We start from the raw sequence: 19265 nt of genomic DNA, 5'->3' as shown, positions 1-19265 counted from the left end.
TATTTCTTTTGCTTTCTCTGTGGGTAGGGTCCTAATAGTTCTTGGCACAACTATGAAATTTTAAGTATTAGGGAACTACTGGTTCCCACTGTGTCAAAAGACAGGTGATATTTTATACACTATCATCAGAGAGTGAGTGTATGTGTGTGCAAGAAGTTTTGTGAAATTTAGAATTAATTGTAAAAATGTGATTAGTATTTCGGGTAATATATAAAAGTTTATTTGTGTTATTTAGGAAGAATGTATCTTTCATAATGTGATATATACATTGACTATTATTGAATGTTTGAAAGAATTTCAGGATTGCTTTCACTAACTTCTCTGGATTCATTGGTTGTCTCCACCTTATTTGCCCAGCAATATATTGAGAAATTAGTAAGAACAACCTTATAAAGTTCATCTACTGTAAATATGGCAGACAATATCCATTAAATTAATGAAGTGTTGATTTTATTAACATGGAATTACATAAGCATAAAGATCTTCTGCTTGAAAATTAATGGAATTTTACTTCATAGTTTCTTTTTATTATTGAAGACATAAATTGCTCACACAACTCCACAATATATTTTCTGCAATCTAATGAAAATCTGCCCACTTCATCATTGTGCTCAGGATGCTATTTCATAGAAGTGGTTTTGTACTTTATGGATGTATAGAGAAATAAATGTCATTTTCCTAAAATGGCCTGGGTGCTCAGCAGAAATCCTTAATACCTCTTTCAGGGAAGACATATTTTTTATTCCAGAAAAAATGTTGCCTTTTCTGTGTGTGATGTTGCTTTGTGTTGCCTTTTTGCCTTTCCTTAGGGGAATAAGATGAAATGCCTGCTCTGTGACAGACTTTAGAATGGAAAGTTACCCAAATCCCAATGAACTTGAAAGGTTCATTTTAAAGTGAAAGGGTTATACTGAAAAAGAAAAATAGACATTTGTCAGTTTTAAAGCCTTTGTGTTTTCCTAGCTGTGTTCCTATGAAACACTGTAGTAAGACTGTATTAGGGTTAATAAAATGCTTTTGGTTACTTTGATATCTTTAGCAAACCCTCAGTATTTTGGAAAAAATATTTTTGATCTGTAAATACAGAATATTTTTTTTCTAATGATGGCAGTCAGGAATCACTCATTGGGTTAAAAAATTTGTAATTCTGGGCTATCTTCATGTAGGAAATAGGTGTTCTTAGCTTCAATATTTAGCATGTTTTTAAGAGGAAACTGCCTACACTGAGCCTGCCTGGGTATGGTAGAGAATTTAAAAGTGAATCCTGCTGGGAAGTGAGCTGGCTTCTCACTGAAGTCTCATGTAGGTTCATATAATAAAATCAAATTTAGTTCACATTAAAGGTTCAGTTAAAAATTCATGTATATTCAAGGAAATGTTGTCAATTTAGTTTCCTGGTAGCTAGAAGGGGTAAAATCTTTGAATACTAATTACATTCTGTAATAGACATGAAGATATGTTGTACTTGGTTTTGTTTTTTTTTTTGAAAGTGCTGAATTGCAAGCTGGGGATATAAAACTTGTAGGGAAATAGTGCAATTGATTTTACAGTTGCAAGGGAGATTGTGTAGTTCAGTTGATTGAATGGTATTTGGCTGTCAGGTGCAAGGCTTGTGCTCCTTGTGTGTGCTGCAACTCATAACAACAGTTATTTGCTTTTGTGACACAGCACTAGCAAAAACTGGGTTCACTTTGTCGTCAGTGAGCTTATTTTTAATTTATTATGTTGACAATAATAAAATAAGGCTTGTTATTTCACAATAAAGAAAATGAAGTATATTTCACCACAGCATGATACACCTGGAGGAGTGTTAAGGGCCTTTAACAGGTCTTTGCTGCTAAGACCTAAAATTAAAAAGCCTTTGCAGTAACTAAGTGCCATATTTTGAGCAGACTTCTGCAACTGGAGAATTCCTGCTGCTTTTCTGCTGTCTTTTTGTGTTTTTTAAATTGCTAGCTTTGTCACAGGTCATTGTGTTTAACTAATATAGTCTTTATGTAATCTATGTTTCACCAATGTACAATCATATTTAATTCAATAACTTGTGTACAACTGAAACAACAGTTGAAAACAAGAATTAATTACATATTAGTATGCTTTTTTTTTTTCAGTAGAAGATTTTTACCAGATCTAAAGTCATACTAATTTAATATTTGTTTTTTCCTGGCTACAGATTTTTTATGTCAAATGTTCTATTTAAAAGAGTTCTTGACAATCAAAATGTTAAATTTATGAAGCTATTTTATGTAGTAAAACATCATGTATTAAAAAAAAGAAAAAAATTAAATAACCCCCAAACTCTGAGCAATTATGTTTTTTCTGACACAATATAATTATTAAATGCATAAATTTATGAGCTATTTTACATAATTTGTTAACATTCTGACTTGAACAGGAAAACACTTTGGTATCATTTTAAGGAATTTCCTGACTGGAAAATCATCTGAGTATAACTTAACCTAATGTGCCAAGGGTATATCAGCTGTGACTGTGTGTACATGACTTCTGAGCTGGCTTTTGCCTTTTCAGACATGTTGAAATATTTGTGTGACACAGCTGCCCAAGCTGTTCACCTGGAAGTGAATTCCTCACATAAGTCACAGTTTAAACACTCTTAAAATGTGCAGCTCTACGCAAAACCTGGCCAGTGAAGGCTGTTTCTGCCAAGAGGCAGAATAAAAAGTTCTAGGATATTTTACCATATACTTTTTAAATTTTTCTCAAGCAATTGGTATTGGTGGCTCTTCTGACACAAGGTGTCTTTCCCTTCAGTTCTCTTTCCCCTTCTTTTCCTTGTTACATGTTTTATATTGGGTTTGTGTCCATCCTTCAATATTACTGATGATTTTCCCAACCTTCCAGAGAGGACTACAGGGAAATTTAAGATCCTTTTGTGCATGATTACCCTTAGCTTTATATGCCAGCATAACAGGAATGAGCAATATTTTTTCTGTTTCTTATCTGAGACCTTAAAAGTTGATAGCCAGGAACAAGGTTCCCTTTGGCTCTCTCTGTTATCTTTAGATTTTTCCAAAGGTAAGACATAGGTAGACAAAGATAGAAAAATGGTGTCAGTAGAATTAAAGACAGATATGGCAAATGGAGATAAAACAGTAGATCTTTTGGGAAAAGGCAGTAGTCCTTGGGGAAAAATAAACTCTTAATTTAATTAATTTAAAAGTTGTATGAAGTAAGAGAAAGCAGGGAGGGTTAGTACATAATTTGAGGTCATTAGTTTGACACAATCCTGACTCTGTGTTTATTAAAAAAGTATCACAATTCAATTTATGTGAGGTAAAGATTATGCCTGGGAATGAGGGTATTTTGAGACATTTTGTAGAATATGAGTGTGTTAGTTAGGTAAAACTTGGTAGAAGTAACTTGTTTCCTTGTGGATTTTTGACAACCATTCCTCTAGGATATTCTTCATTTATTTACTAATAAAAACTGCATGACCTAGGTAATCTGTCCTGGTTCTTCTCCACCCTCACCACTCTAAAGTTCCACTGATACTTTTTGCATTCCTTAAAGTACACCATTTGTTACTCTTTCCATCAGAGAGGTCACTCCTAGTAGCAAACTTCTGTACATATGAAAATTGTGAGCATTATCTTTCCTCAAAAATCTTCTCTAAGGAAAATAAAATAATTTATTAAACAATAGTTGTTTTCTGAACGTCAAATTCCTTTTGGTTGTACAGTTTTTTCTGTGGTTTTGTGTCTTTTCATAGTTGCATAACAATCAGCTACTTTGTGGATTTTTTTTACTTTACTTCTTGAGTTATTCTTGTTTCTTTGCCCTTTGGAATTATTTCCTTATTCAACTCTTAGACTAGATTATTCTAAGTATCTTCTCCACTTAATCTCAGCTTCCTTCTTTGCCAGGTCTTTGAATGAAGGTAATTATAATAACCAAATAACTGTGAGTCTTAAAGCAAATACCACTTATCTTCACATTAGAAGTTAAACAGTGCTTTAAAAGTGTTAGTATTCTAAACAATCACTTCGCTATATAATCTCCAATTATAGAAATTTATGCTGAGTGAAAAGTTCTAGTTCCTCTTCCTTGCTATTCAGACTTCTAAACCCATAGTGCAGTAGGTGAAGTAGTATCATCTTCCTGTGAATTACCACGAAGATTCTGCTTGTGATGGCAGTCTGATTTTGAGGTAACTACATGAGACATGTTAATCATCTCTAAGAATAGAGAGAATTAGTAGAGCCAGGCAATAAAAGACAAAAGGATGCCTTAAAGGGAGAGTTTTGAGAACTCAATGTGACATAATAGGTATGAGGTACGGGTTGTTCCTGACACACAGACCATTGCACTTGAAACCTACCAACTTTATTTTCAATGGTGTATTTATGGCAGATTCCTTATGTAGCATATTGTTAAATGTCCCTGCCATCCCACCCCTTCAGTGAGTATTCAGTTATGAAAGTCTGGGGTTCTTCTTAGTGTGTGGTCTTAGTAAGAAATGTAATTGACACGCTGGACCCACATTGGTAAGGTTTGTGACAATCCTTTGAATTCATTTCCCCAGAATTTATTCCTCAAACTTTTACTAAGGCAGAATATTTCCTTCCCTGTCCCCCTACACTACTTCCCCCCCACTTCCTCCCAAAACCACCACAACTGAAGTTTTGACTCTTGTATTGCTAAAATTTTCTGGATTGCTTTTCAGCATTTGAATTTTTCCTATTCTTTGCATACTTTATGTTCAGATTTGTCATGATGCCTGCAGAGCTCAAAAAGGTGAGGGGAGATAAATTTTAATGCCAAATATATTACCTGTGTTCTTGTTGATTTTTTCATCTCTTGTTTTAGATCTGTATTTACTAATGTCACAAGTGCATGGATGATATACTGTCATGTGCCCTGAATTTATTCCCATCCCACGATTTAATCAGAGAGTTTAACATGTTTATAAGATCAGATCCTGATTTCTGTCTCAGTGCACCAGATAGATATTCTGTCACCAGTAGACAGGCTAGGCTAAATGTCATGATACATAAGGATACATAACCAAATGGAGAGTGAAAAAAGGCCCTATAAAAGGCAAGTAACCATATTTTCCATATTTTCATTTTCATCACTCAACTGCAAGGGAGAAGGGAGAGCTGTGACATCATAATTTAAGGTACTGAGAGTTTATGAAGCACATAAGAATATTCTGAGGTAACAAGATATTTTTCATCTTCCACATCCCACAGACATAGCAGATCTGCTGGGTGATTTTTTTGAAGTTGTTACCTGGGAGATGGAGATGAGAAAGTGTCTATGGAGTAAAGGTGTCTAACTGAAAAATGGTGTTAGAACATCCTGCTGTGGTGGTATTAATAGCATGGAAGACTGAGCTTCAAAAATGGAAGACACCAACGGTGTTAGTCATCCATTTTCTTGAAATAAGCTGTCTAGTGTTAAAATTCTCTCTTCTTCTCACAGTTTGGAAGAAGTTTAGGGAAAAGGAATGTCTTTCATGGGTAGTGGTATCTCAGTTTCCACCATAAGGCGGTGATGTTCACTTGAAAAGATGGATTTGAAGCCAGAAGTTAAAAAAGAGAGATTCTGGATTCCTGCCTTTTAATAGGTCACACACTTTTTCAGGGCTTTGTATTTTATTATTCACAGATAATTCCAAAACAAGGTTTAGATTTTTCATAAAAAAAAAGTTCTAATTTCCATTTCCAAATTTTCCTGAGTGAAAAAGTCTCTGGAGATACAGTCCTTGCCTGGTTTAGAACAAGTCCTAAAGAAAAGGAATCTTAATACATCTTGCAGATTTTCCTTTTGCAGAATACCCCTCTTCACCAAGCCTGCCTATAGGTATTATATTAACTTGAAAATTCTGAATTAATTTAATATTAAGTACATATTGACATGTGAAAGCATCATAATTTAATTTTAAATTGCAGCATTTCAAATGGATCACTTTCATCCATCAGTTCCAATTTGCATGTGCCAACTAATGCAATCTTCCATTCTCAGTCACTTTAAGGACTGTCTCTCTGCATGACTTAGGCTGGATACAGAATGTAAGGCACACTCTTAATTTATGGAAGTTGCTCTTGGGGAATTATAACATCATATCCTTTAAGAACAAGATTAATGACTGATGAATATTGAAATATTTTTCCAAGTGGTGTTATATGGAATACATGACATGAATATTCATTTCAATGTTCAGGTTTCTCAGATATGTTCATGTGCGTAAAATGGCAGGTGAGGGCAAAGTTTATCTTGCCATGTTATGCAAAAGCATTTTTAAAAGCTGTACATACTGATTACTTTTATTGAAAAGTATAACCCTTAGGTGAGTAAACCCATGAGCTCCAGCCTAAAGATGAAACCCCCAAACTAATAACTTCCCTGGAAGAGGAAAGTGTAGAAGTGTTGCCTTTTCAAGGATAAGTTAATCCTCATGTAGTAAAAATGAATAAAAATGTCTGACTTTTTGTGTAATTTTGAACTCTTAATGTAATAGGGTTGCAATATTTTATTAATGAGTTCATGTTTTACAGCTTTCCCCAATAAATCAAGTGCAGATTTTTTATATTTGGTAACTAAAGTTTTTTTTCGAAACTAAAAGTGAAGAGAGGTATCTAGAGCCAGTTAAAACAAGATTTACCTTATTTTTCAGTGGAGTAGTGGGTCTACCTACACAGAATTGCAGGTTTGTCCTTCAGCATGTGAACCAATTAGATTTATCTAGTGACACTGTCAAAAGTATCCAAATCCTTTTTCTAAAACATTTACATGTCTTAGGACTGATTAATGCAATTAGATTTGTATCTGGAATGAATTTGGAGGTTTATGGTGAGTCTGAAGTAATTCCCTAAAACTCTGTAAATTTTTTTTTAATGTAGCATGGTAGTGATACTAAAATTCTCACTAAAAGTTAGCAAAAGAAAGGTCAGGTCTTTTAATAGTAATTCGTAGATGATTAAGGCAAGTCTAGTTAGAAAAATAAGGAATGTAAATAATCATGGGCTTAACAGCTAGTCTTTTTCAAATAATTTATATGAAAATGATTTATTCTAAATCAAAAAGGTTTAAATTTTGGATTTTTCCTGCATGAACTCTTTACATGTGAAAAGCAGTTACATTTTTATATATTGTAGGAAACTAGGAAAAATGTAATTTTTAATTTATGTCTTACATTCTGTAAAGTACAGCAGTATAGCTATGAGGACAACATTAAGGCTGTTTACTCAGTGAGAATGTTCATAACTTCCAGCCTAGGATGTTTTCTTGAAAATTAAGATATCATGCTGTGTTATTTCTCTGCCCACTATTCCAAAATAAACCCATACCCTTAAATATCCATATTTACCCTATTTAAGAGTATTTTGTTTAAACTTTTTGTTTAACCTTTGTACTTTATTAATTTTACTACTATATAAACTCGGAAAATATTAGGTAAAAAATGCTGTAGAAAGAACTCACATTAAACTTGACAATATCACTTAAATTCAGCTTTTTACTTAAATAATCATATTTCTGATGCTATAGAAGTCAGTAAAATTAGGATGAAGTATTTGAAATAAATCAATGTATTTAGCAGTACAATTCAAGTTTCCTCATTGTGTCCATATCATACATACACCCTCCTCCCAAAGTCCCTGGAATTTTACAATTTTCAGGACCAAGGCCAATCTTCCTTCATCATCAGTGATGTGTCATTCAGAGCTGATGGACAGCTCTGTCTCCATCAGGAGAGAAGGATCTTTTCTTTTTATAACTGACAGCACATTTAATAGCTGGTGTTGCAGACAGAGGATGGATGAAAAGTAAATTTAAGGAAAGGGGACAGAGAGATTAGAAATTCCAGCTTGTGGCTGATATGGTAATAAGGTATTCTCATGCCAGTGATAGAGAAGAGCATCTTGAGAGTAGAAGGAAGAGGATTTAAGAATTGATGACTTTTCAGGATGTGATACAAAATAGAAGATTAAATGTGTAGGGCTTAAAATACTGATATGCTAGGGAAGATTTTATGACATTTTATAAAATTGCACAATCAATGAAGAGATCAGGCAAAGAAGAAACAGTTTATTTGTATCACTGAAGAGAAGTAGGACAAGGCACCAGACTGATTTGATTATAAACGGATATTCGGCTCTGTAAGAAAAAACAATAGTTTTGTTATATCATACAAGCTGGAATGAGGTTTAGAAGGGAAGTTTGAGGTTTTAACCTGAAATGTTTGTTGAGGTTCAAGTTTAATTTTCATGTAAATTGTAATTTTTTAATCCTGTGTTTTAAATACAGAACTGTCTGTTCACAAATGTCATTACTGTAGATAAATACTAGTTGAAGAAATTGACTGGTTATTAAGGAATGGATACAGAAATAATTCCAAAAATTTTCGATGTTGTTCCCCCAGCTCAGGGTAACTACATGAAACAGAAATTACACACCTTTCTACGTTTCCAGTGATTCCATAATAAAATCAAAAATTACAAAAAAATGGGGGAAAGTTCTAAAACCTTAAAATCAGGGACCTATTTTACAGTGGTGCTAACTGAATATGCAGCAGCTGACACACGGAAGTGCTGGTTTGCACTAACCATTAGTGACAGATGCTTGACCCTGACTAGGCAGGGTGAAAGCCTGCTGACCAAAGGAGACACTGAAAGAGAAGGTGGTGGAGATTAAATATTGAAGTAGCTGCATTTTTTAATGTTCAGAAGATTTGTGCTCGCTCCTCTCTAGAGGTGATTTCCATCTGAAGCACTGACTGCAATTTGTTTTGTTTATTCCATGAGATCTGATAAGATCATGACCTGGTGGTTGCATAAAGCAGGCTGAGGATTTTTATTTGTCATCGAGGGCCCGGAGTGAGGAGATAAGAGACCCAAGCCTAAAGTCAAATGAAGTTTATCTCACAAGAAATCAAAGTGCAGTGCTCAGGCCCTAAGAAAAGACTTAAAATGCATTAAAAAGTTCAATGGAGGTTTAGAAAAGTAGAGGGAAAAGGAAGAGTGCATACTGTTTTTTTTTTAACCTGCTTTTGAAATGTGTATAGAAAACAGAAACAGAGAAATATAACCTTGTTCTGTGTCTTGAGAGGGAGCTATCTATGAGTTTCAGCCTGAGTATATTGAGTTTATCTCCATTGCCCCTGATCATTGAGCCTTTCCCAGCAGCTACTCTCTGGCAAAGTAAAACTCTTTGAAAAACTCTAACAAAAAATAATGAAAAAAATCCCCAAACTCCTGACCTTATGGTCTGTACTTTGAAAAATGAATTTCTAATACTACACTTCAGCCATGCAAGTTGTTTTTTGGGTTTGAATGCTGAGATAGAACTAAAGGAAATTCTAAAAGCATTTGCTGTTATTTTGATCTGTTTATAGTATTTTTTTTCCAGGGAGCTTAAGCTTTATAGCTTTGGAAGTGACTGCTGAGTATTCTTGAGAGGAAGAACTAGTTTATGACTTGTGGGTTGCCTTAGGAAGAGAATAAATTTGGAGCAAAATTAGTCTATAATTACTTGGAGATGAGGATATTTGCAATAAATTTGCCTTGATGTAGCCTGTTCAAATAGATTGTATGGGTAAGGACATGAGCAGGGACTCACCTTTAAAGTCACTATTTGATACCAGGTTTTCAGCTAAGCGAGGATAAAGCCCTGAGATTTATGTTTTTAACAGTGCAAATGGGAAGCAAAGAACAATTCAGCTTTGTTTTCACTGAGTAAAAGTTAGCAGAACATCAAAGTTTATACAACTTCAAGGCTTAATACTGAGCAGAAATTGCAGAAACTTTCAGTCAAGGGTTCAGCTGCAAAAATAAAAATATGCTCCTTCAGCAGAGAATTGCCAGGGTCGTACCATGCATTAAGAAAACTGCTTCCATGAAAGCATTTGAAAATATTCAGGGACATATCAAGTGTTATGCAAAGAATATTATCATTGAAAATATCTAACTACATATAATATCATTGAAAAATACATATAAGGTATTCCCTCCCAAACATGATAGCTGTTTTCCATACTTTCCAGTACTTGTATTCTGTAAGTATTGAAGTTTATTTAGGGTCTCCAGAAAAAAGATTTGATTTTTCAAAATAGAGAAAAAACTTAACGAGAAATTAATCTAGACATTCAAATGCATAAAAAATAGCAAAAAGAAATCAAGAATTTCTAACATAGAAAATATTTTAATAGCTCAAAATACTTGAAATCAAAACTAAAAAGAAAGTAACTTGACCTGAAAGCTTTGCTTTTGAGAAAGATCAGAAATTTTAGAGTATTTTTAAAGTAAATTGAACAGAATAAATGACTTTGTATATTAAAGGGAGAAGAGAGAAGGGAAGTAGACAATAAGTTTTATATTACTGCAGTTATGAAGAACAGAAATGTTATTCAGGAAAGTTATGAATACCAAGGAGAAATGTGTGGTCAGAGAGGAAATGAAGGCTCTAAGTGTATATGGAAAAGTAACTTGGTTGCAGTATATAGGAATTGCTGGAAGGTCTAATATTGTAATGACAATTTTGTCAAAGAATTCAAATAGTTTTGTGTGATGGGGCTTCCTTCCCTTATTGTGATGCTTAATGATTTTCTTTGGAATATATAAACAAACTCACATCTGTAATTTCAGAATTTATGCAAGAGACCTGTCTAAAAATCGGTAACGCATTCTCTGCCTTTTCATTTCTTCATATCCCAAGCTGACTTAAGCAAGGAGTCACATGCTGGTTTGCACCACTACAATTTAATACATGAGATCCTTTGGAATTCACAGACTTGCAGAATCCCAGAGTGGTTTGGGTAGAAGGGACCTTAAAGGTTGTCCACAAACCCCCTGCAATGGACAGGGACACCTTTCATTTTAAACCACAATTTTTGGGCAGACGCTCTCTTGCAAAGGTGATTTGTTACTTTCCTTTTTATCAGTCTGCTCAGAAACCTTTTCTGCTGAAACCTCAATTTGGAAGAGTCTCCCTGACCATTCCCCTCAAAACAAGCTCTGGAGTTTAGAAAGTCCCTGAACTCCACTGTAATGAGCACTCCTGCAAAGAATTAATTTAGATTTTCTGCTGCAGCCTTATCTTCCTTGAGCATTCCTTTTCCACCCTGATCATCTCTCAGCCCTTCTGAGTTTGTCAAGCTACCAGCTTCAGATGTGTTTGAAAAGGTTGTGCTACTGCTTTTTCAAATCCTTAGCAAGTTGTCACTTGAGGGTGGAGCTTTTGTGTATGAGTGTTCTTGGAGGTTTGAGGAGAGGGTGGCAGCATTGTTAATTTTTTGTTTAAATAGCATCTAATGCTATTTTCTGTTTTCTTTAACCTTACTTTGATTTGTGAACGTGTTGCTGTACTTGAATGAATCCCTTTGGTACTTTAATAAATCCCTTTGTCCTGCAGTTTAATCACATATCCTTGCTAAACAGAACTTTGCTGTTCATGCCTTCCTCTTTGGTTTCCTACCTGAATTTCAGAGCTTTTCCTACAGTTTGATTGCATTCTTGAAGAATGTAATGTCCCAAGCTATGAGTACACTTTAATTTTCTTTTGGTCTTTTAATTAAAACTTTTATTTCTGTTTCCAAGGCAGTATGTTCTGTTTTGGTGTAATGTGATCCTCCCTTTTTTCACAAGTTACCTCTTCTGAATATTGGGTTGGGTTTTTTTACCTTTTGTAATTGATTAAACTCAGGGTCCTGTACATGCCGCAATCCTTTAATGGACATTCAGAAGATCTCTTTAGCTCAATGATGCTAATTTTTATAGATTGTAAGACACTGAGGCTATTCCAGACAGTGTAAGCCTGGAATTCTGGTATAAAACCCTGTAAATTGTATGCATAACAAATTAGCCCAAAGAAAATGGGTAAGTTAGTACAAAATGTACATGGTGGAATTTGTAAGAAAATAATGCAAATAAATCCTGTCAGAAACTGTTTTATTGAAAACAGGGTTTGGAAATAAAGTCCTGTATGTGAATAAGGAACTGTAACAAGGACAATGGTGACTCTGAGATGAGCTGGGGTCACAGCACAAGAGAAATCCAGTAGGAGCTCCCAAGGCTAATGCTGTGGTGAAACAGGAGTGCTGATAGAGATCCCTAGTGTATGATTCAGGGAAGTGTGAGTAGGAAGATCAAGGCTATTTTCATCTCATACAATACACTGACAAACAGGAATAGTGCAAGTAGTTTTTAGGTAGGCATTATTAAAAGGTGCTGAACAAGTCTTTATATATGAAAAATCCTACCACATGAAATATTTGTGCTGTGAAAATCAGGCCTTATGGTAGAGATTTCAGGCTTAGTTTGTTTCATCTATCTGAATGAGATTGATGAGATAATTTTATTAACATTCACAACTATGTTCTAAAACCAGGAAAATACTAGATACAAAAACTATTGTGTGAGAGGAACTAATTTTGATTTCCTGATATAAAATTACAGAAGTACTGTCAGTTTGCTCTGAAGTTTTAGTTACAAATCATTGATATTTAAAACCCAGACACAATGTTGTAGTCTGGGAAGCTAATTTGCCAAAGTGCTATTTCCATTGCATTTTTTGTATATATTAATTTGTTACTACTTTGAATCCTGACAAGAAGGGATTAGAAAATAGAGTGTGTTGACACTGATTAAATCAATTCAGGATTTGCTTTGTCTCAGTGTGAACAGTGACTGGCATTCCTGCTAAAAGTTCAAAGTTTTTATTGATTTGAAGGCTGCTAGGATTGATCAGCTCATTGGATAATTTGTAAGGCATTTTGGTTTTTCTAACACAGGAGGAAGTTCTACAAACTGCAAAGTGTGGTTCTCCTTGAAGATTTTCAGTGCACCTGCAGCAGCAGAAAGGACAATAGATGTGGACTGCAAAGCTCTGGTAAGATTACTCTAAATGTCTAATTTTGTTCTACTGCATTAGAAGAAAAAATTAATTTTTATTGTTGTTCTGGCTGCTATAACAGAGGATTAATCAATTTTATTAAGTGACCACACAATCATTTTTTGAGTAACAAAATTCAATACTTATTAAGCTCTCATTTAAGCTCAGTGATATGAACTAAAATAAATGCTTGAATAAAAGTATCTTCTTTATCCTGTTGGAAAAAATGCACTTTTATTCTTTGGATCTCAAATAAGCTGAAGTCTAAAAAAATTTCAGTATATCTGTTGTCCACAACAGAATTTGTCTCTTTTGGTATTTTACTTCTTCATGCATGCCAAATTATTATTGCCATTTAAATTTCTTTAATCATTGGGATATATTTAATTATGTTTGTATTACTAAATGAATACATACTGTCACTCTTTATAAAAAAATGAAATTATATTATATTAGTCATACTAGAAGAACACTTGCATCATATTAAATGAGTATCCTTTAAGTCACTTAACTTTGTAAAGATAAAATAATTTTTAGTATGTTTGCTTAATAAATAGTGTTTTTGTTTCCCACTGATTTGTAATTTTATTTGTCTTTGAATTATCATTTGTAAAGTGTTTGTTTTCAGAACTAATATTTTCCCTATCTTCTGTAAATGGATTTTTGCTTTATTGTCTATACATCCTGCTTTCTGCATGCATTGTAATAACAGGTGCTGGTAACAGGTTGTATGAGTAGAAATTACTGGTATGGTTTTTTCCTGCAGGAGCATTTTTGCAAATAAAAATATGTGATGGAGGTGCTAAGGGAATACCTCTTCCAGTCACAGATGCTGGGAAGGGAGAAGAGTCTCCTCAGTTGATTTTACATGTGTTCAAATTGGGGGTAAAAATCCAAACCAGTAAGCACTTCTTAAAGTATTTAAATTTCATTGTCCATATATGACTTCACATTTGCTCTTCTTTCCTTGAAATTCAGTGTCCTGACTGTGAACTTGTGTAGGGAAGAGAAACAGATACTGATGTTTTCAAAGTCTGGTGTTGGATGAGTATGCTGGGAGGTGTCTGCTGCTAGTGAGGAGCATTAAAGCTGAACTAAAAGAGTTTGTGATTTGAGACCTTGACAAGAGCAGTGTCGATTTTTGTCCCACAGGATCATGCATTGCCTTGTATCATTTTCTGATCTGAAAATTCTCTGAAGTGGTAAAAGGGAAAGCTAAATTTGAAGTACACTGTTGACTCCTATTGTATGAGAAATTCTCACGGTGCATTTGAACTGTTCCTATAAATTTTAATCAAATTCAATGTGAAAGCTTGAAAAAACCGCATTAAAGTGCAAAATACTTCTGCAGTGTTCAGGGCACTGAAATGACTGGCCTTAAAATTTGGATAATTCCTTTAAAGGAAGATGAAGGAGGGAAAGAAGTAGCTATGTCTCTTCTTCAGATCTCTATGGAAAATGTAATAATTTTTTTCTTATTGATGAGTTTGGAAGATGACATGAATATTTCTGACTAGCAAATAAAAACATGTGGTTACTGCTATGGCATTATGATTGCTGAATTTACTGGTTACATGCCAGGCACTCAATTTTGGAGTGTGGGAGCTTTCTGTCTCTAATGTAAGGGAATAGGATTATCCTATTAATTTCTTAGTAGAACTGTCAGTGTGACACCAGGAAAGAGAACCAGTGCAGTCCTTGACTGCTGAAGAATGGTCAGACATGAACAGAAAGCAAATCATGCTGCTGGTACTGCTATTAGAATGTGCACGTCTGGTTCTTGAAGGTTAAAAATTATTTTGAAATACTGGAAGAAAATCAAAGAAATATTCTAGAAGCATGGGGGACTGGAACAGCAAGCCTTGTCATATGAATGTTAAATAGCTCTATCAACTTAGTTTGCCAAAGAAAAAATGGAGAAGAAATGTGATCATTTGCTAAAGAATATTTAGTGGTGATGTCTCATTTTTGCTGACCAACATGCATCAAGAGCTAATGGCCAAAAATTTACATCTGAGATTTATTTAATCTTGCATGGACTGTCCCAGTAATGAAAACAATAAAACATTGGAAGATCTTATAGTGAAAAGCATAGACAGAGTCTTGTGAAGGTGAGGACTTGAAATGGCTTCAAAATCTGATAAATATTTAAAAAGCGTAGACACCTGGTACATCTGTTACATCAGTGAGTCAGATTTAATGAATACATTGATCTCTTTTTGACCTCAGAGTCTTCTTCCTTCCTGGCCCTTGGAATGAAGAGGATTAGCAACACTTAATGTGAAATACTAATAACGCTGCTTTTGTATGGTAGCTATAGCTGAATCTCATCATCGAATGCAATACAAATTTATCCTCAGCACGTCAAAAGTCCTGTTCTGTCTTACACAAGTGTTCAGACTTCTGAAACATCCAAAATTGGCTACAGCAGAGGTAAAGCTGGCAGGATGGAGGTGTTAAATGAGTCAGGTGTAGCATCCTGCTCTTCTTGATGGTGACCAGCGTGACACCGGCCTGCAGTGAGGGAGGGCCCCGGGAGCTGAGGGCTGGGGGTAACCCGGGAACTGTGGACAGTGTAAGGTCAGCTTGGCACATATCCTGTTACAGTTGATGAATATATTTTCTTGCAGATTCCAGTTCTGTGTCTGAGGTTTGAAAATGCTTTAGGTTGACTCAGCCTTTTGCACTTCACATGTGGGCCTCTCTCTGAAGTGCAGTGCCTGTGGCAGGGTGACAGCTCCCACCATGTGAAAGGGGAGGTGAGAGGTGTCAGGATTGAGGCCAAGTTTCTGATTCTGTGCCAGCTCTGACCCTGATGGATGCCCTGAGGCACTGGCCATCACCTGATGCTGCTCCTCTGAAGAGTGCAGAGAACTCTGAAGAAACAAGAAGTTCTATGGCAGCACCCTGCAGTTGTCTGTAGCTCACATCTTGGTGTCAGCATAGAGTTGTTCTCTTCTGTTTTCAGTGCATAAAATGAGCTAAAAAGAAATACCTACCTAAATGTTAGGTCTGTACTGCCTCCACCCCAAACTCATGCATTGTGTCCCCATCCTCATTTAATTTGCTCATAATTTTCTAATTTTCTGTGGTAAATTACTGCATGTGCTTTCATCTATCTTTTGCATAATGCTTAATTCTGATTAGATCAATGATCTTGAATTGGAACAACACAGGATTTTCCAGTTACATTTACCTTTAGTTTGCTTTGTTATTTCCATGTCTTGACATCCTTAAGGTGAAAAATTTCAATATCAAAGCCTACCTGCAGATATGTATCTGAAAGACTTAATTTGGTTTAACTCAAGTTTTTAATAAAATATTTTAGGTTTGCATTTCTACATTGTTGAGACCCATCTCACTACATATTGTTTCTGGATGTGTTTTTTCTCTCAACCTAAAATTCAAAGTGGAAATTAATTAGTTAAATGAATCAAGCCCAGTTTTATGCTGCCCAAGTTTTCTTAAAATTCTTTTGACCTGTTATAGCTGAAATCATTTAAGCTTGTACTTTGCTATTAACCAGATTATGATTAAGGTGTTTATGGAAATAAAAATATTGAATTAGTCAATATTTAAAGCCATAAGCCATATTGAAAAAATCATTCATTTTAAGCTCTAGACCAATTTCAATTATTTTAATCACTATATATCAGTAAAAGAAATACCCTTGTTTTAGTAGAAGAAGTTATCTAACTGGAGATTTGGAGTAAAATCCTATTGTAGTCCTTACTCCTGAGTAGTCAGTGTGGGTTTCTGGTTGGGCACTGGAACAGCTCCCCAGGGCAGTGCTCACAGCACCAGCCTGGCAGAGCTCTGGAGGTGTTGGGACGATGCTCTCAGGAACACGGGGTGACTCCTGGGGTGTCCTGTGCAGGGCCAGCAGTTAAACTCTATGTTCCCTTCCAACTCAGCATATCCTGTGATCCAATGAAATGGATTTCAATTAATACCTCCTAAGGACAGAACCATAAATTAAAGGAATTAATGATTTAAATTAAAATGTAATAGCTTTTTCCTAATTTTTACATAGAAGCACAGTAATTCCCCCAGTTTGAGGCACATCTGCCTCTGAATTGAATAAGATCTAATTGTTTTGGTCCATGTGGTCAATAGAATGCCCACCACAAGTTGTTTAGTATAATACAATGCTTTACAGGTCAATACAGTGTTTGAATAAGAAAAATATTGTAATCTAATTTTCTGTGTGTAGAGAAAAGATTACACATACACTGTGTACAGTAAAAAAGGAAAAAATGCCATAAACTTGGCTTTTAATATTGCTAGTACTGTTTAATATTTTTATGTTTACAAGTTTTGGGATAGAGAAGCAGTTCCACTTCTCACTTTTTCTTCCTGATCATTAGTACTCATGGTGTCTCCTTTGCTGGATGAATGCTTGGTGCCATTAATTTGCAAATAGCAAATAGCAGAATAAAAATATTGAATTTAACTCTCTTTGTGATAATTCCACCTGCTTCTATTTCCAGTTAAGGAATGGATGACAGTCTGTTTTTTCAGTGTTCAGTTAAACTTCTTAAAGATAGATTTATTTCTCATTTTCTTCCCCAGGTTTTGGGGTTTGTGTTTTTGTTTTGTTGCTTTTTTTTTTTTTTTGTGGTTGTTGGTTTGTTTGGTGGTGGTGGTTTGGTTTTTTTGATTAAAGGGGGGAAGGCTGGGTGTTTTCATGTTTGGCTGGGGGTTTTTTTTCCAACTTGGACAGATTGGTACATGATTTCTGATTTTCATTTAAAATGAATGATTTTTTAAAGCCTACAGCCTGCTGACTTGGATATTTTTTCCTAATCCAAGCCCTGAATGCTTTGAATTCCAGTGCTCAACCATTGCAGAAATAAGAATAACCCTACTGAAATTGAGGGGGAGTATCCAGCTGCAGGTTCTGTGTATATTAAGAGAAAATAGATAATTAGTGAAGCCTGGAAAGGTTGTAAGGATGCATTCCATCTGTGAAGGATTGCTAAAGCTTAGTAAACAGGAGCACCCTTACAAGTGTGACAAGGATAAACCTGTGTTTCAGAGGAGGGATATTATCAAGTGTTGATAATACTGAAATAACCCAGTCAGTCCTAGTGCTGCTCATAATGAACACCTCCACCTTTACCTTACAAATTCATCAGTCACTGCCCAGATTCAAACTTCTTTTTTTGCCAGCTGTCATAATGAAAGAAACCAATCCAAATTCTAAGAATTTTTGTCTTTTTTTGGTGTCCTCTGTCTTTCAGTCCTCCTGGATAACCAGTTTGGGCAATTGGAACTGCTGGCCTGTAGAGAACATTTCCCCACAGTCATTAAAGACTCCATTAGTTTTGCTACAAGTAGAAACATTTCCATAGCACTGTCCTGGAATTAATTCCAGTAAAGAAATTTCAGATTTGTGAGATGTCATTTCTGTTCTATCATCTTAGAAAATCATTCTGTTTTGAACTGCATGATGTAAGGGAGAGTGATGTTGGAGACTTCTCAGCTTTGGCTTTCTTTCCACCAATGCAAATTTCAGGTTTCATTTCACCCCGACAAAGATCATCAACTCTATTAAAAGACATCAGCTGAAAAGTAGTTCAGGGAAAAAGGGAGAAAGTATTCTCTGTGATCACAGTCTGCTCAGGAATTTATTCATTTTTCTCTTATGAAAGTATTAACATATTTTTATTTAATTTTGTCTTGTCTAGACCAGCCTGTGGCAGTTTAATAAATCACAAAAGCAAAGGAAGAAACTTGTAAGAGTGCGGATGGTATAGGATGCAGAAGTGTATTTTCAAATGTATATTTTACTTTTAAAAATTTGTGAAGTATATTTGAATTGTTCTCGGGGTTTTACTCTGTTAGTAAAAATCTAGATAGCACAAGCTAGATCAGACTGTTGTTCATTAGTAGCTGACAGCTTTTCAAATTCATGATGAATTCTAAGAATTGACTGCACAGACCTCATCGAGTTCAAAAGGCCAAGAACAAGGTCCTGCATTCAGGGCACTGCCAAGCACAAATACAGGTTGGGCAGATCATGGATTGAGAGCAGCTCTGAGGAGGAGACTCGGGGGTGTTGATGCATCAGAATCAGCTGTGAGCATCTGAGCATTTGCGGCCCACAAAGCCAAACCTGTCCTGGGCTGCATCAGGAGCAGCGTGGGCAGCAGGTGAGGGAGGCGATTCTGCCCCTCTGCTCTGGGGAGGCCCCACCTGCAGTGCTGAGTCCAGCTCTGGGCTCCCAAAATAGGAAGGATATGAACCTGTTGGAAAGAGGCCACAGAAGGCCGTGAAGGTCATCCAAGACTGGAGCAGCTCCCCTGTGAGGACAGAGAGAGCTGGAGATGGAGCAGCTTTCCAGTACCTAAAGATACCAGACAGCTGGAGAGGGACTTGTGACAAGGGCATGTAGTGGTTACTCAAGGGGT

General features: G+C 35.5%; 1 protein-coding gene across 1 annotated transcript in view; it reads left to right on the top strand.

Moving 5' to 3' along the window:
• CFAP47 (cilia and flagella associated protein 47) overlaps positions 1-19265 on the top strand; it is a 260610-nt gene that overhangs the window by 145484 nt on the left and 95861 nt on the right. The window contains exon 51 of the mRNA XM_059466213.1: positions 12752-12849. Coding sequence (XP_059322196.1) covers positions 12752-12849 — 98 coding nt within the window. The remainder of the gene's footprint in view (positions 1-12751; positions 12850-19265) is intronic.

This window comes from Ammospiza nelsoni, chromosome 2 (genome assembly GCF_027579445.1).
Source record: "Ammospiza nelsoni isolate bAmmNel1 chromosome 2, bAmmNel1.pri, whole genome shotgun sequence".
In the NCBI taxonomy this organism is placed as follows: Eukaryota; Metazoa; Chordata; class Aves; order Passeriformes; family Passerellidae; genus Ammospiza; species Ammospiza nelsoni.
Note: the sequence above shows the minus strand (reverse complement) of the source record. Positions and strands in the feature narration are given on the sequence as shown.